Source organism: Sciurus carolinensis, chromosome 6 (assembly GCF_902686445.1).
Source record: "Sciurus carolinensis chromosome 6, mSciCar1.2, whole genome shotgun sequence".
NCBI classification, from domain to species: Eukaryota; Metazoa; Chordata; class Mammalia; order Rodentia; family Sciuridae; genus Sciurus; species Sciurus carolinensis.
The window spans coordinates 138,083,142-138,105,742 of record NC_062218.1 but is presented as its reverse complement, the minus strand read 5'-3'; the positions used below and the strand labels follow the sequence as shown (position 1 = coordinate 138,105,742).

General features: G+C 45.6%; 1 protein-coding gene across 5 annotated transcripts in view; it reads right to left on the bottom strand.

Moving 5' to 3' along the window:
• Nucleotides 1-5,643: 5,643 nt before the first annotated feature.
• The window catches only part of P4ha2 (prolyl 4-hydroxylase subunit alpha 2), a 32,502-nt gene continuing 15,544 nt past the window's right edge, over nt 5,644-22,601 (bottom strand). For 3 of the 5 annotated variants that reach the window (XM_047556556.1, XM_047556554.1, XM_047556555.1), the window contains 10 exons: nt 20,758-20,997; nt 19,731-19,924; nt 18,775-18,951; nt 14,955-15,025; nt 14,618-14,717; nt 10,675-10,728; nt 10,072-10,137; nt 8,013-8,081; nt 7,555-7,651; nt 5,644-6,109 (listed from right to left, as the gene is read on the bottom strand). In XM_047556556.1, coding sequence (XP_047412512.1) covers nt 6,039-6,109; nt 7,555-7,651; nt 8,013-8,081; nt 10,072-10,137; nt 10,675-10,728; nt 14,618-14,717; nt 14,955-15,025; nt 18,775-18,951; nt 19,731-19,924; nt 20,758-20,997 — 1,139 coding nt within the window. In that variant the 3' untranslated portion in view covers nt 5,644-6,038. Of the gene's footprint in view, nt 6,110-7,554; nt 7,652-8,012; nt 8,082-10,071; nt 10,138-10,186; nt 10,247-10,674; nt 10,729-14,617; nt 14,718-14,954; nt 15,026-18,774; nt 18,952-19,730; nt 19,925-20,757; nt 20,998-22,601 lie in introns of all 5 variants that reach the window. The other 2 variants (XM_047556558.1, XM_047556557.1) reach the window with 2 other exon arrangements.

Here is a 22,601-nt window from a genome sequence, read left to right as displayed (position 1 = left end):
GAATTTTGGGGTCAGAGTCTAGACACTGAGGATACCAAGATCAGAGCTGAGGAACTGCCACTGGGGACAGATCCAGTGAACACTGTGGCTCTCAAATGGAAAACCCCTGGAAGACCACATCCTGTAAGTGGGGAGATGAGGGTAGAGCAGAAATAGTCTTAATGAAAACCACAACCCAGTCTTTCAGTCAGCTCAGGCCCTGATTGCATTAAGGTCCACTCTGCCTCATTAGAGGGAAAGTGTGAGCCCTTTGTGGAGGAAGTTAACAGCATCCAGGACCTCTACAGTTTATCACACAGTGTTTGGCATTCAGCAAAAAATTACCAGGAATGCCAACAGAGTGGACCAAATGACCAGAAAGCAGGGAGGTGGGCAGAATAGAAAGAGAACCACAGAATTAGAGAAATGCAAATTAAAACTACACTGAGATTTTATTTCACTGCAGTCAGAATGGCAATTATCAAGAATACAAGCAACAATAAATGTTGGCGAGGATGTGAGGAAAAAGGCACACTCATACATTGCTGGTGGGAATGCAAAGTGAGGCAACCATTCTGGAAAACAGTATGGAGATTCCTCAGAAAACATGGAATGGACCCACCATTTGACCCAACTTTCCCACTCCTCGGTTTATACCCAAAGGACTTAAAATCAGCATACTACAATGATACAGTCACATCAATGTTTATAGCAGCTCAATTCACAATAGCTAAGCTATGGAACCAGCCATGATGCCCTTCCACAGATGAATGGATAAAGAAACTGTGGCATATGTACAGGATGGAATAGTACTCAGCTTTAAAGAACAATAAAATTATGGCTTTTGCCAGTAAATGGATGAAACTGGAGAATATCGCTAATCCCCCAAAACCAAAGGCCGAATATTCTCTGTGATATGTGGATACTAACACAAAATAAGGGGGGAAGAGAAGTTCACTTCATTAGACAAAAGGGAATGAAGGGAAGGGGAGGAAAGGAAAGGGGGATGGGAACAGGAAAGAGAGTGGAATGAATCCAATATTACTTTCCTAGGTTCATATATTGAATACATGACCAGTGTAACTCCACCATCATGTACAACCACAAGAATGGAAAGCTATAGTCCATGTAAGTATAATATGTCAAAATAAAATTCTATTGCCATCATGTATAACTAAAAAGAAATTAAAAATTAAAAAAAGAGCCATAGGAAATTTAAATCATGGAGTTATCCAACAAGAACTTTCAAGTAACAGTTTCACTTGGGGGAAAATATGAAGAAAACAAAATAAATCCTCTGATAATTGAATCCATTAAACAGAAATTAATGGGCTGGTGATATAGTTCAGAGGTAGAGCCCAGCATGTGTGAAGTCCTGGGCTCAATCCTCGGCACCCTCCTTCCTCCAAAACAAAAACAAAAACAAACAAACAAAAAAAAAGGATATTTAAGAACTGAAATTGAGAACTTTATAGGTTTAGCATAGGAGATAAATGAGTTACAATACAGATCAAAAGAAATTATCTAGTCTGAAGAGTAAGGAGGAAGAAGGACTGGGAAACATGAGAGAATAGGGTATATATGAAACACTGAAAAGTTTTTAACATTCAGATTTTGGGAATTTCACAAAGAGAGAGAGAGCGAAATGGGACAGAAATAATATCTGAAGATATAACATCTGAGAAATTTCCAAAACTCATTGAAGACACCAACACACAAATTCAAGATACTCTGTAAATGCCAAGCAGGTAAATAACAAAAGAAGAGTACACTAGGTGCATCATAGTAGAACTACTGAAAACCAAAATGAAGAGAAAAAAAATTTCAAAACAGCTAGCGAAGGAGTGGAGGAGAAATTACTTTCAAAAGAGCAATAAGACGAGACAGCTGACTTTTTTTTTTTTAACAGAAATGGAGCAATCTGGAAAACAATAAAATTACATCTTTTAAGTCCTAAAGAAAAAGTTCTAGATGCATTTCATAGAAGAATTTTTAAAATACACAAGAACAATAAATTTATCTGAAAATATAGCAGATATAAAATACGACACAGACATGAAAGGTTAAGACACAAAAAGTATAGCATGAATGGTCTAACTTACATTTCATCAGAGTTTCAGAGGGAACACAGACTACATTGAGACAATGGTTTAATGATTTTCCAAAGTTGACCAAAGACATCATTGCAGATTCAAGAAGTCCCCAGAAAACTCAAACAAGAAGGAAAAAACAAATTTTTAAAAATCCTGCCTTGTGCACCAGTCATTTTCTGTCATTCTCTCCAAGCTCTATTCCCTATTGTCACACAGGAGCTGTAACTCTTTAAACTACATTTCCCAGACTGCTTTTCCAGCTGGTTTCAAGTCCCACCCATGGAAGCCACTAGGAGATGAGATAGGAGTACACAGACCCTAGACCTAGACCTAGTGCTTTTGTTTCTGTTTTTGTTTTTTCATGAGAAACAGTTTTATCTATGGTGCTCCTGAGATTTAGGAATTATTTATTACTGTAGGATAAGTCTATCTTATCCTAACAAAATACAAACAAAAATTTTTAAGTAGCCTTGCACATCATACTACATACAAAAATGAAACTAAAAGACAAAGACTCTATAGCTTTGAGAACATAGGAAATATATTCATGATCTCGAGGTAAAGAAGAATGTCTTAAGACATAAAAAGCAAAGGGGAAAAAAAAGACCTAAAAAGCATAAGTCAAAAAGGAAAAGCTTGATAAATCTGGTATAAAATGAAGTTTGTTTATCAAAAGAGCTAAAAGAGTGAAAAGACAAACCACAAAACAGATACTGGGAAAAGATAATGAACAAAGAGCTTGTATCCATATGAAAAATTTCTATGAGTCAATAAGAAAAAGACTTAAAAATGACTGATAAAAATGTGAAAGTTGCTCATCGTTAATAATCATGTCACAGGCTGGGGATATAGCTCAGTTGGTAGAGTACTTGCCTTGCAAGCACAAGGTCCCAGGTTCAAACCCCAACACCGCAAAAACAAAACAAAACAAAACAAAAAAAACAATAATCATGTTAAATTGGAAGACACCATACATGTGCTGGCTCAAGCAGTGCTGCTGTAGAATGAAGTACCACACAACAGTCACAGTTCTAGAAGTCGAAAAGCCCAAGATGGAGGCATGGGCTGATTTTTGTTGGTGAGAACCTGGGAGAGGCATCTTCTTGCTGTGTCTTCACATGGCAGAATATAGGGAGAGAGAACTCTCTGGGGTATCATTTACAAGGCACCATCCAGGAGGGCTCTACCCTCCTGAGGACATTTCTTCCCTAAGGTCCCACCTCCTAAATCACCCAACCTGGGGTTAGGTTTTCAACATATGAGTTTGGAGAGTGGGGGAGGCCAACATTCAGTTCATGACATGCACCAAGCTAGCTAAAATGCAAACACATTTGCCATAACAAAATCAGATACTGGAGAAATGCGGGATAACAAACTTGAATCACTTCTGGTGAGAATGTATAAAAGCACTGTGGAACACATTTTACAGTAAAGTTGAAGACACACCTACTAAAACTCCATATTTCTACTTCTAGATATATATCCTACAGAAATGTGTTTATGTAAAATAGAAATCATATGTAAAAATGCTTATCACAGCATTAATCCTAACATACAAAGACTGAAACCAACTCAAATGTCCATCAATAGTAATTGACTATATTATGGTATAGCCCTGCAATGTACAACAGTGTGAATGAACTATAAAAATTAAATTACATGACAATACAGATGAATCTTAAAAACAATGTCAAATAAAAGAAGTTAAACACCCAAGAATATATAGTCTGATTCCACTCGTAAAAAGTTCAAAATCAGTGAAAATTAAATAACCACATATGCAGTGATCTAGGCAAAGGTGGCAAAACTACAAAGATAAGCAAGGAAGAACTAGCACAAGTTCCTAGGCGATGTTACCACTAGGTGCCAGGTGCAGAGAAAGAGATGGGATCTGGGAGGGGCTACCAAAGGTACTGACAGAAAAGTTCTTATCTCCAGCCAGGGGGTTGGTGACACAAGGGCTCCTACTCCCCTTCACATTTTAAAGTACATATCCATGCGCCATGAACAATTCTGTATGTACATCTCAAAATTTAAAAATAAGAAATTTCTCTAATTGCTAGAGATGTAAATCAAAACTAAGATTTCATCTCACTCCAATCAGAATGGCAATTATCAAGAATACAAGCAACAATAAATGTTGGCAAGGATGTGGGGGAAAGGTACACTCATACATTGCTGGTGGGAATGCAAAGTGGGGCAACCACTCTGGAAAGCAGTATGGAGATGCCTCAGAAAACATGGAATGGAATCACCATCTGACCCAGTTATCCTACTCCTCGGTTGATACCCAAAGGACTTAAAATCAGCATACTACAGTGACACAGCGACATCAACGTTTATAGCAGCTCAATAGCTAAACAATATGGAACCAACCTAGATGCCCTTCAACAGATGAATGGATAAAGAAAATGTGGTATATACACACAATGGAATATTACTGAGCTTTAAAAAACAATGAAATCATGGCATTTGCTGGTAAATGGATGGAGTTGGAGAATATCATGCTAAGTAAAATAAGCTAAACGCAAAAAAACAAAGGCCGAATGTTTTCTCTGATATGTGGATGCTAATTCACAATAAGGCGGGGCAGCTAGGGAAGAATGTAGTTACTTAGGTAGAGGGAATGAAGGGAGGGGACGGAGTAGGGGGTAGGAAGGACAGGAGAGTGAAACAGGCATTATTCCTCATGTATATATATGACTGCATGACCACTGTGATCCTACAATATGTACAATCAAAAAAATGAGAAATTATACTTCATACATGTATGATTTCTCAAAATGTATAAATGTATTCTACTGTCATGTACAACTAATTAGAACAAATAAAAAAATTTAAAAAAAAGAAATTTCAAATAGGACAGTATGACAATCATGAACATACATGCTCTTGGCATTCTCTGGGAGACAAGGAGAGACCATTTACCCAGACCTGCCAGAAAAGGACACTTAAGCCTGGAGCTGTCACAAGCATTAAACCAGGTCTAGAACCTGTTATGGTTGAGATATGAGATGTCCCCCAAAAGCTCATGTGTGAGACAATGTAAGAGGGTTTGGAGGTAAAATGATTGGGTTATGAAAGCCTTAACTAATCAGTGCATTATTCCCCTGAAATGGATTAATGGGCAGTAACTATAGGCAGGTAGGGTGTGGATGGAGGAGACAGGTCACTAGGGGCATGCCTTTGGGGTTTATATTTTCTTCCTGGTGAGCAGAGCACTCTCGGCTTCCTGATTGCCACGTCCTGAGCTGCATTCCTCTTCCACATCCTTTTACCATAATATTCTGCCTCACCTTAGGCCCATAGCAATGGAGTCAGCCATCTATGGACTGAGACCCCTGAAACTGCGAGCACCAAATAAACTCTTTCTTCTCTAAAGTGCTCTTGTCAGATCTTTTGGTCACAGCAACAAAAAAGTTCACGAAAACAGAACCCCAAAAATAGGGTTTTGCTGCTAACAGACTCATCATCCAGACTGCCTGCACAGAGGGGACACATACAAAATGGTAAATGTGGTAAAAGTTCCCAGGTCTTAAAAGAATATTCCAAATAAGGCTCTTTAAGGCTTCCGGCAGGGATATTTTATTTTTTTGGTTAAAGTCACAATTGATAAAAATACCATAAAAACAAACATGTAAACAAGGTATCAGAACTTTGGTTCAATGAAACATCTCACACCTAAAACATCTGAGGTACAAAGGCACCTTGCTAGGTGCTAGACAGCCTGGCTCTGGTGCAGCTGCTCCAATGCTACCCTTGGGGCCAGAGATGGCACAGGCTAAATGCAGAGGCTGGGACTGAGGTCATGCAGGACCTGGCCCAGTACACTCTATCCACTCCAGACAAACATTGACTCTTCCAAAGACCCGCCTGATAGGAGCTGGAACATATAAAGGTATCTGTCACGCTGAACTGGAAGATGACTTGAGCCGTGGGGCCAGAGGGGAAGGGCAGAAAAGGACTTCAGTCAACTTCTGTTGATCCACAAGGCCTCAAGAACTCCTGTCCTCGTTCATGGAACCACTTATTGGAGACTGTGAACAGAAAGCAAGTAGGTTACAATCTCATTGATCCCTTCAGTAGCCAAAATTAATGGCTCCTCCAAGATGACTCCTGCACTGTGCTCTGGGAAACAGACTTGAGTGAGACAAGTTGTTCATGGGCTACTAAGGAAGACACATGAGTAAACAGGTAATTGTACAAAATTCTGCCAGTGACATGATACATGTGTGGAGGTTGTCATGGGAACAGAGCCAAAGAGCATCTGGCCGTTTAGGGAAGAGGAGACCTCAGGGCTTGAATATGAAGCTGAATATAGCAACAAGGTTGGATGCAGAAAGCGGGAGCAGGATGAGAAAGTCATGAAGGCAGGGATCATTCTGGTTTGTGTCAAGGACCTCAAACAGCCTGCTGTTACCAGGAACTAGCAGGTAGAAGCTGAGAGGATGGGTGTGAGGAAGCCTGTCAGCATTGCAGGGGCCTGGCCATCAGATGCCTCAGGCGCTGTGGACCAGCAGCACAGTCAGTGTGCTGGGGGCACCAGAGCAGCAGACCTAGTGTCAATACTGTCACCTCCAGCTGCCTCAAATGCACATGAACCACAGTTCTGTTCCTCGATCCTAAGTTCTCTCATAATGAAGAAAAAATTATTTTAGGGCACCACTGAAGTCAGAGATTTTTAAATAAAATTTAACTTAAAGCAGCACATGTACTTAATTGCATGAATTATCTATAAGGCTTATAGTGAAAATAGTATATACAGTTAAATCATGAATTTTAGTTAACATTACTATGCAGTATTTACATCATTATGTCTCTTTAATGCTACATTTGAGTCATCTAGATCACACTTAAATTTCCTTTCTTGTACAACTTTTTCCTCCTGAAGTCAGCAACTACTTTCTTTTCTTTTTTTTACTTTTTTTTTTTTTTTTTTTTTAAGTTATCACTATTTACCCCCCAAACTCCAACAGTTATAAACTCGTGTGACCACTTCTGGCCAGCTGTTTCCAGGATAAGGGTCAACTTCAGCCTCTGCAGTTTGGTCCCAGACTCCAGCCTATCTCTTGGTCTCCCTTTCTTCAAGTGGCAAGGACAGCAGCCCCCATACCTATGATGCTGGATGGAGCCTGTGCTTCACTTGCTCGTAGGAGGTTTTCCCCTCTCTGCTTCTAGCTCTCCCCGCTGCTCCCTCAGAACTCTGTCCAGAGCCCACTCCTCTGGAGAGCTGCCTTGGATCTACAGTGCTTGTTGCTGTCTGGGCATCTCTGAGAGTGTTCTCAACCGTTGTCTCAGTACTTAACCAAGTAGACTGCAACATGACTGATTGGTACTTCCAGTTAGCAGAAAACCCCTCAGAAGGGAGACAGTCTTGGCTATGTGCAAACTTGGCAGCAGCTGTCTCCCAGTTGAGCCTAAGGCCCACCATCAAAGCTCAGGCTGAGAACACCACAGCCAACAGCACCCTGAAGCCACTCACCCCACTTGCAGCCCACGAGCACAGGGCAGGCTGCATGTCTCGTTCGGTAGTCACCTTCTCCGCTCCGCAGAAGGTTGTACCAAAATACAGCTGTGCCCTGGGAAAGAGATGACCTGTCAGAACATATCCTTAGAGACTGGACTCAGGGACCTGACCCGAGCACCCTGGAAACCCTGCCCTGAACAAAAACACCTTCAGTTTTCCCGTGTGCAGAGGAACGGGGATCTGGGACTCCAAAAGTTCTTAGCCTTCATGGTGGGTGGAAGTTTAGAAACCCATCTGGTCCTGAAAGACTTCCTTCCTCATCCCTTCTCCCCAGGTAGATACTGGGACCACAAGTCCAGAACACAGGGAAGAAGGGGCTAGGCACATCCCAGTGACAGTCACACAGGCCCGGGAATGGGACTGGGGACACAGTCAAGGTCTAAAACCTCTGACCCATGAGAATCAGAACTTACCTTCTTAGGCCAAATTGCAGCCCCCAGATCAGGGAAGACAGTGGCACCACCAGCTTCCACATCACTCATCTGGGAACACAAGGCATAGGGTTTGCCCATTCTACCCAAGCATCTCAGAACAAGAGAGTCACAAAAGTCATGACAAGGTGTGCAGATCGCCCTCCTCTGAGCATGCGTGTCCCTGCTGGCCGGCTCTGCTCATGGCCATCCTTCAAACAAGAGACTCTTTCTACACCTATGTACTCCCCGTGGTTCACCAGCGCCGTCTCCATGCCACAGCGTTCAAAAGCAGGAGACCAACATCTAGGCTGTCCCCGCATGGGAGCAATCTGCGTCTATAATCAGAACACTCCTGTCCTGACTGCTGCTCCTTCAATCCCCACCCAGCTTGGGCCTTACCTAAGCCACCATGCCTGGCAAACTGCCCGAGCCAGGAGCTCCCTTGCTGCTTCCACCACCAGTGAGCCCACCTGTATGGGCTGCTTCTCTGGCTCCAGCAGCTTGCTGCTCTGGGCTAACACTCACTTTCCCAAAACAGCTGCCCTCTAGGTGGGCAGGTGGGATGCTAGGACTCTAGAGGCCTGCTTTCCCCTATGGTGAGACCTCCAAAAACTGCACACAAGATCCTCAGCAGCCAGGCTGCACTCACGCCCACGGAGTGTGCCTCGACTCCAGCCAAAGCACCACTCCTTTCTCATCTGGCTCTCACTTTTTTGCCTAAAAAAAATTGGAACTAAAAAGAATTTCCACAGGACGCATACCAGACTGACTGAGGAGCACTCAATGGACACATGCTAAATGAATAAGATGAAAACCCCCAATGACTCCCCAGTCCTGGGGATCAAACTCAGGGAAACCCCAAGGCCTGCCTGTCTCATTAGCCTCTCCCTCCAGACACACTGGCCCTCTTCTATTTTTCCAACATCTCAAACTCCTTTTCTCTTCTGGGCTTACACACATTCCCTTCTCTGCCAGAAACACGTTCCACCAGCTAAATTCCATTCAACATTTAAGTCTCAGCCAACCTGTTACTTCCCAAGGGAGGCCCTCTCTGAACCCCAAGCCTGGGCCACTTCTTCATAGCACCTGTTCCCATGGTAACTAAATAACCATCTCTCTTATGTTGAAAGTAAGTCTCCCACGTTAGACCTCAAAGGTCCTGCTCACAGCTTGTCCACCACACAGCCTGCAGCATGCAATAAACATGCAGTTAAAACTTAGAAGGAAAAAATAAACTGTCTCTTGAATTCCTTGACAGTCTCTACAACTCTTCAGGGAAGACTCTCACAGAGAGGGGAGAGAAAAACTGGTCCTCACATGAAAATCCAATGGCCTGTGGCTGGAGTTGAGGCAGCAGGTGGGGAGAGGTGCCCACCAGCCTCTGGGGAAACAAAGGCAGCTTTCAGCTAAGAGCACCTCATGGCCACATCCACACTCTGCTGCCAAGGAGAGATCCCTCCAAGCACTCATCCTTAAAGTTCAGAGTGGTAGTGGGCCACAAAAAGGAGACTGCATATGTTATGACGTGGGTGCATCTTGAGGACACTGTGCTCAGTGAAATAAGCCCACCACACTCACACACAAAAATACTCTACAAGTTCACCTACTAGAGGTTATGTGATGTGAGACATCCAAACCAGAATGGAGGCTGGCAAGGGGGAGGGGACTCTGGAATTACTATTTAACAGGAATAGAGTTTCAGTTTTACGAGATGAGGGGAGTTCCAGGCTGGAGAGTGGCAATGGTTACATGACGTTGTGGATTTAATACCACTGAAGTGCACTTAAAGATGATTAAGATGGTAACTTTTATGTTATGTGTATTGTAGCACAATAAAAAAATTGTGGGTGGGGAGGAGCCAGGGATAAAGTCATAGGGCTGGGGGGCCAAACAGATGAGAACAGAGATCAACTTTCTCTACTCTAGCCAAGAAGGGTGCTGAGGGACAAAAGGACCACTAGCCAACGGTGGGTGGTATCAGCCTGATGAGGGTGGGATTTAAGAGCCCTCTGGACCCATGGTCCCCCGTAGGCCCATAAGCTGCACATGTCATACTCACGTAGTTTAAGAATGTGGCCACACGGTTCCCAGTCCCTAAATGCTTGAAAACATCTTGCTCATGGTTCTATAAAATTAAGTGAGAGTGGACAAGTGGGCCTGGACCCAGTACTTACATAGTTAAGAAACGTCGCTAACCTATTCCCCTCCGTTTTGAGGCCGCTGTCAAAAGGTCGCTGCAACAGACAACAACTTTCACCCAAGTTTGCCACCAACTTACCCGCCACCCAAGTGACTGGGGCCAAAAGGGACAATGGAAGATAATAAGTGTGTGTTCCCCAAAACGGCCTGAACAAGGGACAATCAGACAAAGGAAATTCTGGCCAGGGCAAGGAATTATTTTCACAGAGACCTACTGAGGTCCTTTGCTCTAGAATTAAAGAAAAGTAACAGAGTTAGGGCAGGGGGAAAGGCCACGTAGAAAGGCCAGGCTCCACTGGGCTCCCCAGACCCTGTGCTTCCAGACTGGGCTTCACCAGTAACAGTCTCTCCTGGTGAGGCAGAAAGTGGGAGGGGGAGGGGTGATGTGGAGGCTGAAATGCTCCTATAAGCTCCAGCCTTCTCAAATCAACCAGAGTGGGGCCCTCTGTGACTTGGGTCTTACCCTGGAGAAGTCAAAGTGTGGCTCATACTGTCCTCCCATTCCATAATTTGCAACCTGGTGAGAAATTTTAACAGCATTGGGCCTTGTCAGCAGCATGAACACACTCATAACACAGATACCACCTCTCCGTGCCTCCCAACAATCATATGCAAGAGCAGCCTCTCTAAGGAGGAAGACAATCTTGTCTTGACAGCACAGGCAGAGCAAGTGTTGCAAACATCTCCACAGCTGTGCCCGAGAATATATACGGTTCCCTGAAAAGACGAAGATGGGTGACTTATGGAGAAGCACCAGCCCTTCAAGAATACTCAGATGGTTCAAGAGGGAGCCAGTTTGTTTGAAAGAAAATGAGAAGGTGATCCAAAGAAAAGTCAAGACTAAACTCAAGATTGAGTTTTTTGAGACAGGGTCTTGCTGTGTTGCTCAAACTCTTCGGCTCAAGCCATCCTTCTGCCTTAGACTCCTGAGTAGCTAGAACTACAAGCACATGCCACCACACCTGGCTCAAGATTATTCCTCCTGCCTCCATTTCTCAGCAGCTGTTCTTGGTCAGGCTGAGTGGGGTACTGCATGGAGCACTTCCTGCACATAAGAGAAGGACATGGTGGCCAGTTGCTGGATGGTCAAGAATTGCTTTATCACCTCAGCACCCCTGGAGTAAGCCTGCACCTGTAACAACCTGAGCCACAGCAGCCTCTGCAACTACCAGGTGTGACTAATTGGATTAGAAATCCCAAATCCTTTGTGAACACTATGTGGACACACAATGTAACATCCAAGATCACAAAGGTTACTTTAGCTTCAGTAAATACGATGAGAGAAAAGGTTTAAAAGAAAATGCAGAATTTGACATAATCCACTTGATGAATCAAGTGGCACCACAAATCTATCTAGGAACAGCTGTCCACTGTTTTTTACTGAAACCCTAGAAACCTTTGGGGCTCAGCCACTAGTTCTTGTCAAATCACGATCTTTTGTGTATCCTTTTTGGCCATTCTAACAGTCAAGAGAGGGATGCTGCAAAACTGGCAATAATGGAGATCTTCAGATATGGGAGAAAAAGGGAGGATGGACCTTACAAGAGAGGAAATCCCCTAGTTGGAGCACAAATGATATGTACCAAATATGATAAAATGCAAAATTTGGGCAATATATTTTTCCATGTCTACAAAAATAAAAATTGTGATGTAAAGAATCATGGCAGAATGAAAATACACTGTCATCCAGTGCTTCAGTCTTCAAGATTCCTGCACCAGAAATACCTGAGATCCTGTCAAGAGCATAAAGAGGCCTGGGGCAGCAGGTGCCTGGGGCTGGAGACAGATTTATTATTTGAAGGAGGGAAGTGCTAGATAGAGCCTGTGAGGAAGTGCTATTCCATGTTTTCATAAATGTATCCATTCTTGGTATCCATTCTAAACAAGAACTTGAAGAAAATTCTAGACATGGCTTTGACTAGCATGCCAAGGCCCTCCAGAAATTTCCATCACTGCTTATTGCTGGGGCTGCAGAGCATGACTGCACTTTGTAACTCACCTGCTCCTTTCTGATGAAGTGACTAAACTTTGAGATCCTAGACAGTGAAAGAAGTTGCACTGCAAAATAGCTGGCTCATCTTTTAACAGTTTGGACAATTATATTTGATCACAGTGCTGAAGTCACTGTAGCTACACTCTTTAATATGGTCCCAAAAGAAGTACAGAAGTCATGGGAACTTCCGGGTTTGAAGCAATCAGATTCACCATGCCTGCACACCGAAGACCCAGATTCATACCTTTAATAACAAGCAACTATATATCAACACTGATCCTGTGAGAAGGTATTCATATGAAACTTTATACTTCTTAATGCTATAAGGTAGAGTTGGCCATTTAAAAGACATGGGTATTTATGATGCTGAGGCCAGAGTGAAGAAAAAAAAATTAAAAACCATTGAAGACGCTGAGACATCATCAGGCCAGAAGTCTTAAATCTTGGGGAATCCTGGAGGTGCAGCGTCAACTCCTTCATCAAACAGGTCCCTATTCAATTCATAACAACTCCTCTATTGCCCTTTTTCTCCAAAAAGGTCTAGAGTGAACATATGAACTAGAGCTGAGTGTTGACAGGTAGCAGAAGAACCAACTTCTTTCCAAAAGCCTGCAGCATTTCCAAAGGGACCCTGGTGCATGGGCTGTCGCTGGTGCCTAGGTATTTATCACATCACATGCAGTACCTGTAGAGTGAGCATTCAGGAACAGGTACTGAAATCCAGGTTCCTGTTCCAAAGACCAGGTAAGATCAAAGCTTTCAAAACACCACTGGCTCTCAAATAAAAAGCCATGATAGTTCCCAGAGGAAGAAAGAAAACAAAATCCCCATCTCAGTCACTTGGGAACTGTGGGCTAGATCTTCCAAAAGAGCCCTCGCTCTAAGGGCCCCTCCACTGAGAGTTGTAACATTCAGATACCAGATGATTGAGTTACAACACAATGTGAGGCCAGATAGATGAAGCAAAGATTATAGCAGAGAAGCCAGCCTGTGGCAAGAGGCTGCTGTCTTCCATGGTTGAAGGTGAGACAGGGGTACAGAGAGTGTAGACAGGCAGCCAGCCAGGACAGGGCAGCAATAGAGCACAGATCCTGTCCACTCAGCCCTGTGGTTCATGGTATAGAATCAGCCAATCAAGCAGACTGCTGTCCTTCAGGACCATGAGAACACTGAACACTGCCTCTGATGTGAAAGAAGCAGTGGCAGATGTCATAAAACAGCAACAAAAAACCTGCTCCAGGAAGACTTAAGTCAAGATAATGCCAACAGAGATGTGTGTAGTGCACAGAGAACTATCTTCTTGGAATGGTTTTCTCGCACATAGGAGGCAAAGAAGGGGATATAGCAGAAGTCCTCTACTGTGTTGCTCATCTGCAGAACTTATTTTAAAACTAGGCAACACTAAGTTGAGTTGAACTGAAAAATTATGAAAAAAATTCCATAAGACTGTTTTACAAATACACGTTTATAATCAGTGTGTTCTTGAAAATTGTTGGATTTCACACAAATCCATTATGATGAACTTTGAAACTGGTTTTCCTGATTGCAGATGCAGCTTCCAACAGAGGAGGTAAAAGTGAGTGCTGTTTTGCTTGGATATGTCCAAGTAAAGGTTCAGAGAATCCTTCCCAAATGACTTTCAGTCAATATTCTAATGAAATCTACAGCTGGTCAGACCCAAATGCCAAGCCTAAAGGTGAAGGTGCTGCCTTTAAATGTATAGACACTCTAGTCAAACAGAGATCCAGGGACTCTAGAAAGATGCTAGTGAAGCTTCTATGATAGTTTCTCAGGTCATAGTTTTATAAAAGCACCCAGGAGTTCTGATGTTCAGAAGAGAGTGAGCCAGTGCTGATTTGTACTTCGTGCCCACAAGGACACACTGTGAAGGAGCTCTATCCAGAACCTCTCAGTGTGGTGCCACCATGGAAATGAAGGTGGGAAACTGGGGTCTCAATGGGAGTACTTTGACAAGAGCATTCCACCTTCACCAGCTAACCAGTTCAGGTCTCCCATTTTTCCCTAGCAACATATCACAGAACACTTTATCTCACCTCCAAGTGCATTTCACTATGACAGAATCAAAACCTTGGAAGATAATTCTAGGATTTGAATTTAAGTAGTCAAGAAGACATGAATCAAGCTGCTGTGCCCATCACTGATCCCTAGCCCTAGCATGGTACTTCAGCACACAGTAGATGCTCAGTTGACATTTGTCAAATGCTAACTGCTGAATGCAGTGGATATTATAGATTCTGGTTTTCCCAGCATGAGATTACTCCATGTTCACAGCATGGTGCAGTTATACTGTTTATTAGGCAAGCCTTCCTAGACCCAGAATGTGTACCTTGGAAGACCATCTAGTCAGACATATCCCCTTCCCAACTCCTATGGTCCCAGGGACCAACTGTACCTGCAATAATTCTGCTGTCTCTACTGTTAATCCTGTGATGTGCTGCATCCGACGATTTACTCGGGCCACAACAGGGTCATCGGCTTCCTCCAACCAGGAGCTGGGACAAAAGAAGAGAACAGGTAAAAGAAAATGGAGAAGGAAGACTTAGATGAGGCCCTGTCTTCTCTCCCCAGCATCAAGACCAGCACTGATAGGCAGAACAGGGTGAGTGTTGAAAGAGGATATGGAGGTGTTAGCAGACTTAAGCCAAGCCACCCTCCATTGGGTAGGTACTGGGAAGCCTTGGAGTTGAGCTTGAACAGTTACATGCCCACCCCCTACCATCTTTGCTTACCTTTTGGAAACCCGGTAGCTGGCAACAGTAAGGACACCAGTCTTGGGATCACGAACAGTGGCTCGTGCAAGCTGGAGGTCAGGAAGACAGGGCAGACTTAACCTTTTTGGCCTTGTGTTTTCTCAGAGAGCACTGGGACAAGATCTGGCAGCCCCATTGGTAGGAGAAACAGCTTTGCAGGCAGAGGCTCTAGCAAGACCCCATGACCCTGTAGGCCAGGCCAAAGCAGGCATCTGAGGCCTCCACCTTCCCTTTCTGCTATCAGACCCTGGCCACTTCCCTGCTTGGTCACTACTCATCCTTTCTCCTTCCCAGGTCTGTGATACCTGCACAATTATGCCTATGGATTTGGCTTTGTCCATCTAGGTGTCTGCCTAGACAGCCTCCCTCTTTGCCAGACCCACAGACCATCCTGAGTAAGCACAGCTGAGCTTAGCTGCTCCCACCACATTCGGTCTGTACCATGATCCCTGAGCCTCAATTTGTGTGCCTCTCTTGACTTGGTCAAGTTCTACATCCTTCTGAACCCCAGTGCCCTCCTCTGCCAAGAGAGCCATCCAAATGCTCTCCTGATGTGCCACCCAGCACAATGGGCTCCTGTGCTGCAGAGGTTTCACTCCCTCAGGAGCCTCACAAAATCAGATGACAAAACCAGGAAAGGGATTTTCACGTTGAAATAAATGAACCACTACCTGAATACACCCACCCCACCTTCTTACACACACACACACTGCTCACCTACTTCATCTCCCCAGTCCCCATAAAGAGGCTTAATGCTATGGTCAGGAGGAGCCCCCTACTCAGAGCCAGCCCCCAGGGCAAGGGTCCATGTGCTTCGGCTGTGGACTGTCCTAAAGTCCTCACATAGGTGGGGCCATAGGCCCAGTTACCCCACCTCCAAAGTACTTTCCCTTGAAGTAAATATGTGAAAAGTGCCTACTATGTGCTAGGTGACTGAGACATGGATCCTGCCCTCGTTTAACTCAAATCTAGTCAGGGAGAGGAAAGCAGAAAACCAGTCAAGTAATTTTGGCCTGTATGGGTGAAAATATTTCAGAGTCAAGAACAACTCCCTAGAGAAAGGAACCACCTAGATGAGATCTGAAGGGTAAATAAGAGTTAGCCAAGGAGGGGAGCATTACAGGAACAGGGAAGAGGCAGTGATGCAAAGGGATGAAAAAGCATATGGTGCTGTGAATTAGGGGTGATGTGAAGGAAAGAGAAGAGACTGAGTGGAAAGCAAGGTCCAGGTCTGAAGCAATCTCATGGCCCATGAGAGACAGGGCAAGCTTTATGCAGGGGAGCGACATTCACAACCAAAGGTAAGAGGCACCACTGTGCACACCTTGTGGGGAGCTGACCAGGGAGGGCTGGAGTGGGAAGAGGGTGGCTAGCGAGGAGGTCACAGCAGAAGGGACAGAGAGGAGTGGACAGACCAAAAGTCTGCCAGGGGGTGAAACCAACCCACCTGGACACTGTGCTGCTTCATGTTCTAATAAGGTGGCCGGCATACCAGAATGGATGGCTTCCCTGGATGGATGGCTCTCTGTGGGTCTTTTCTGAGCTCAGCTGATGCCCGTCCCTCCCTGATGACAGCTGCTGCCACAGCTAGACCCCATCCAAACATTGGAGCCTCGACGTTGGCCTGGTCCCCACAAGGAGACGCTGGGCAACTGTGCTCTGCCCCTAGGGACAGACAGGGCTATTTTGAAAGTGGGCTGGGGACCCACAGGCAGCTGCCAAGCATTCCCCACAGGCCAAGTTAAGCTCACTGGCCCCACTTCAAAGCCAGAATAGCATCTGTCCCTCATAGCCTCCGGAAAGGAGAGGTCAGCTTATGATGGCCAACACATTTGGCTCTTGGCATGGCTCCTGTTCAAAGGCAAGTTTTCCCACTGCTCCCTGCCGCAGCTCTGCCATGTGTGTGTGTGCATGAACCACACGCACGGAAAAGTTCTCAGTGTCTGGGACTGAGGGACAGGTAAGGAATCTCTCAGGAGATTTTGGCATTCCACCCCCTCTCTCACCTGGAACCCAGAAAAGTAATGTTCTTTCCTGGAGGACTTTGGAGCTTCCCAGGGAGTGGAAAGCGGGGTCCTAGTATCCATTTTTCCACACACACTAGCTAGACCCTCCCTTAGCCACATCAATGATACCAAGTGACCCTAACCCTTAGTGTCCTAGGACCTCAAAACAAGGTTGTTCCAAGATGAGGTCCAGGAACCAGAAGAGAACTCTCTCCAGGAGCAGTGGGCCTCCTGGCCACTCCAATTCTATAGGAGCAGAGAAATAGAAAATCCAGCTAAATCCTCCCTTCCAATCATCTGTGGTAGATGATTCTAAATGGGAGCAAGCTTCTATGAATTAGAAATAGAAGAATAATTTTATAATCTCTCTCTCTCTCTCTCTCTCTCTCTCTCTCTCTCTCTCTCTCTCACACACACACACACACACACACAATTTAAAAAACCAAGAGGAATTTCCAGGAAATTCAGAAACAAGGATGCCTCAAAAATTCTAGGCAGTTCAATTGGACAATATAAACAAAGGAATTGCAAGTATTAGGAAGGAGATAACAAATTTTTTCTTATTTGCAGATGATATTACATGCACCCAAGAGAATCAGTTAAAAATCAAAAAGAAAGAAAGTGAGTTCAACCACCACCCGTGACTGCACAAGTCAGTTTCTCCAAAGGTGAAATAAAGCCAGTGTCACAGTCTACTTAACACACATAATAGTTAATATGATTTAAGCATTTAGGACCAGGTCCTGTCACCTTAAGAACTCAGTAACAATTAGCAAGTATCATAAGATACATTTTAAAATCAAGTTTAATATATAATAACGTAACCAGCTAAAATAGAGTGAAGACAATGCAATATTACTCAGTCTTAAAGGAGAATAAAATTATGGCATTTACAGGTAAATGGATAGAGTTGGAGAATATCATGCTAAGCAAAATAAGCCAAATCCAAAAACCAAAGGCCAAATGCTTTCTCTGATATGTGAATGCTGGTCCATAATGGGGGAGGGGGATGAATGGAGGACCTTTGTACTGGGCAGAAGGGAGTGAGGGGAGCAAAGGGGGCAGGCAAGTGAGAAAGATGGTGGAATGAGATTGACATCATTACCCTAGGTACTCGTATGATCACACGAATTACATGACTCTACATCATGTACAACCAGAAAAAGGAATAGTTGTGCTCCATTTGTATACAAAGAATTGAAATGCATCCTGTTGTCATTTATAACTAATTAGAACAAACAAAAATAAAAACTAAAAAATATACAGTGAAGGAAAAAAGTTACAATAACAAAAAAGTCACCTATGAATAAACTTAATAAAAATTGTAAAAGATCTGAAAAAATGGAAAGAGACCTGGCAGGCCCCTGGGTGAGAAAACCCAAGAGCGTACAGATGAACAATCTCCTCCAAGTGAATCACACTTTGCAGTCCCAATCAGGAGGGCCGCGGAACCCAGCTTCCCAGCACCTTATGGCATATTTCCTAAAAAACACTCACCTGCACGTCAGTCCCCCAACCAGGTGAACTGACCCTTCTCACTGTGAGCCTGCCCTGCTCCCAAAATGACCTTTGACCATAGTGCTTGGTTGTCCACATTGGTTCCCTCACTTTTCTTTCCCATTACACCACGAACCCACAGGTCAGGCTGAGTCTGCGGCATCTCAGTAACCCCACAGTGGCCTCATGCTAGACACTGATAAGGACTTGACTAGGTAAACAAACTGCCCCTGCTGCTAGAGATGAAAGAGAAGCTGTCCCCTTCAGCACCCCTAGGAGGCCCTACAGACACCTACTTTGGGTTTTGCAATCTCCTTGATCCTCTCGATTTCCTCGTCAGACATGACATCGTAGTACCTGACGATGTGCGGGCTGTCCCACTCGTCCTCCTCTTTGAAGGGGGCGATGAGCAGCTGTGGCACTCTGTTGCCATGGTGGTACCTACAGAAAAGCCTCTTCTGCCTCCGGGGTGTCTGGGGAGCACAAAGAAGCAGACACTGAGCCGAGTGAGCCCTTAACCTCGGTCCCAGCCCAGCTGTCTGTGGACACTGTCTCACACCCATGACCAGCTGCTGCTCCCTGCTGCCCTGCCACAGAAGAAAAGCCTCTCCGTTTGACTGGCATGAAGTGACAAACCACAAATCATGCAACTTTTCTTCTCTTGCAAGATCACCTCATGTCCACAAGTCCTGTGGCAGAGGGTGATTCCAGATCCTTTCACAGAGATTCAAAAAGGTCTGGAGGGTAGGCAGGGGAGGACACAGTGAGAGCCAAGTGGACAGGCGTGGAAATGGCAAGAGCCTGCCTCACACCTGAGCCTCTGTGAGGAAGCACTGGAAGCCCAGGGCTCCCCAAAACCAGTGGTGTTAACACCAAGCTCCAGCAAGGGCTTCATCTTTACCACAGAGACTTATTCTCCACTTACACTGTGACTTCCCTGGGGACCTGAAGCACATCCATACCCATGTTTTTCCTCACAACAGTGAGATGAGCAAAAGCTGGGCAAGCTGGGGTGAGGAGGGGAGCACAACAATAATTTGGGGGATGGAAATTCTACCTGGGGCATCAGGGAAATTCTCCAGTCCTACACCTCAGAGCACACCCACGCGTCGGCCTCAGCAGATGCTACCAAGAACTGGGGGAGATGCTAAGAAAAGTGTCTACAGACAGGGGAACATCCTCCCAAACCTGCCTGCCCACATCAGGCGTCCAGGTTTGCAGTCTGGGCACTGTGCCCCCTCCCACGACTCACCAGTTTAACCCCCTCCCCACGGCAGAGGCTCTCGTACACGTCCCTCTCAGGCAGGTAGTCCACTGGCCTCTCGTAGAGGCTTCCCTGGGTAGCTAGCACAGCTTCTGTCTGATTTGACAACTGCTTTTCTCTTTCCTCCTCCAATAACCGCTCAAAGTAGCGCAGATTCCCTCCAGCTCGCTCATGGCTTGGGTCTAGAAAAAGCAAAGAACAAGAAGGAAAAGGAAACCACAAACATCTGTTAGGTCGTTCAGATCAATTATTCAGTAAGCGGTTTCCCTCCCAGCAGCCTACTTGTGTGTTGCCCTCTGCCTTCAGCACCTAACTAGTTGTGTGGGTGAGAGCCGAAAAGTCAATGGAGGACTCCCCATTCTGGTCATAGCTGAGAGAGAAGCACCATCAAAGGAGGGGACCCCTATCCAGTCACAGAGGAGGCTTCCTCCTCAGGCCTCCCTGGAGGTCCCAGGGTCCCCAAAACCCAGGCAGAAGTCCCAGACCTGCCTCCTCCCTGTCACAGCTATATTTCCATGGACAGCCCTTCTTCAGACTTCAGGCACTGCTGGCGACTGTATTGCCCACTGGCCACAGCTAGAAGCAAGATGAAACACGAGCAGAAAGAACAGCCATAGCTCTGTCCTGTGGACATCACAGCAGCCAAAGCAGGCATGGCAGGATTTCTGTGACACTCCTCAGGTAAGGAAACTGAGGCTCAAAGATGTTCAGTGACTTTAGTTGACATCCATCTCAGGGTCCCATGGAAAGCAGAGGCATACAACAGGCTTTGCTGGTCTGTGAAACTCCAGATGGCAATGTTCCCATGTAAGAGGTGCCACAGAGTACATACATCAGCAACTGGGCAGGGGCTAATGGATAAAGAGCTAGTTGGGATGTGCCATTAGTCACTGACCGGGTGACAGGTCAAGCTGACTCAGTCCCAAAAGAAGGGTCAAGTAGTACATCCAGCAGAGTTCATCCAGTTTCTCTGCCAGCTCCCTATCTCTGTCTTACTTCCTCCTAACCTCCTTACCAAGGGAGAGCAGGCGACGGGTGAGCTCCAGGGCACGGTGCAGGTCACCCAACTGGAACACGGCGTAGCTCAGGTAGTCCAGTGCCTGGGCCTTGGCCACGGTTGCCTCCTCCCCAGCATCAAGCTGCTTTAGCACCTGCTCCATCCACAGCACCGTGTGATAATAGTCCCCTTCATTGTAGGCTGTGCGGCCCATCCCGAAGCAGTCGTCCACGCTCAGCACTGCCTGGTACTTGGTTCCTGCAGCAGGAGAGTCCAACAGTCAGGATCCAAAAAATTCCTGGGTTATGGGGGGAGGTTCCTATCACAGCAGAATCCCACAAGGACCTCAGACCATATGCCCCGATGTGCCACTGATACAGTAACCACAGACAGGTGGGTTCTGCTCTGGGTTGGGGTTCACAGCAAATCTTTAGCGTCAGACTCCCCTTTTTCCAAGGGGGAAGGAGCTGTGTTATGGCAGATCCTAGGAAACCCACCAAGAAGTAGTGTTGAGGAAGGTGTGAAGGTCCTGTGGGCCACACAGGAGAAGACTTCTGATGGGCAGCTGGCACCAGTTGGGAGGATAGAAAAATTAGGTGAAGAAATAGAATTCAGGTGGCAGCAAAAGCCACCGATGAGGGTGATCACTTATAAAAAAAAGTCTGAGGGAGGAGTGGAGAAGGTGGCTGAGGCCAGAGCCCCAGGGAGCACCCACTCAGAAAGGACAGAGGACACATAACATCAACAAAGAACTAAGAGGCAGGAAACAGAGGGAGCCAGAGCAGTGTGACAGACACCGAGGGGGGCCAGGAGCAGAGGCTGCAGTGCTGGCTTTGGTCATCAGGCAGCAGGGACCTTGGTGAGCACCACTCAGCAGGCCTTGAGACCTCAGGTCTTGTGCTGTGAGCTGAGCACTAGAAAGTAACCATGAAGTCAGTTTTAAGCCAAGAGGAGTGGCTATAGGGAAATGCAGGGTTTAGGGAAGGCTCAGGACGGAAAGACTGTGTGTGTTTTTACAGGAATAACGAGAAAACAGGTCCCGTGAGGAACAAGGAGGGCTGTGACCCCTACTGGAAAGCACAGGAGTTCCCCAAAGCCACGTGGACATGGATGATATGAAAGAACTGCCTCAGAAGTGGGCCCCTTCTGCCTGATATCCAAGATGGACCTCTGCCCAAAATGAAATTCCCTCTGCAGTAGGAAGTGCCCGCATCAGAGACTGGGTAGCTCAGGAACCAGCGAAGTAGGATAGAAGTTGGGGGGAGTAATCACAGGATGGAGTTGCAGGTAGGCCAGGGATGAGGGTCCCTAGGGCCCCTTTCCCCTCTCCATGCACCACTGCAGATTTCAGCTGGCTCTGTAGTCCCGGGAACCTACCTCAAAGGATGCTGTGTAGCATAGAGAGATGGAGCTCTGGGACTAGACAAAGCCAAGTCTGTGTGGGCCTCAGTATGTCACTAACTCTGTGACTGCAGTCAAGCTACCCAGTTTAAGTTCAGTCTCCTACCTACATAGAGAGAATATCTATCTACCTATCTAAATAGAGATGATAAGACTGATTTTAAAGGGTTTATGCCAAGAATTCAGTGAGATGACATATGAAGATGGCTCCTGTGAGCCTCAGGATGTGAATGACTGGCAGCAATTACCAAAATGTCTCACAGATGCCAAGAATGTTAAGAATGGCTCTCAGGCATGCAGCATCCTCCGCAGAAGTCAACTTGAACATCTACTCCTTGGAGAGTACACCCTGCAGAGTGACAGCTGAGCTGAGTGTGGAAAGGCAGTCAGACATGGAGTAGCCCAGCTGACATGGGTCAAGGTATTCCTGCAGAGGGAATGGGATGAACCAAGGAGCTCAG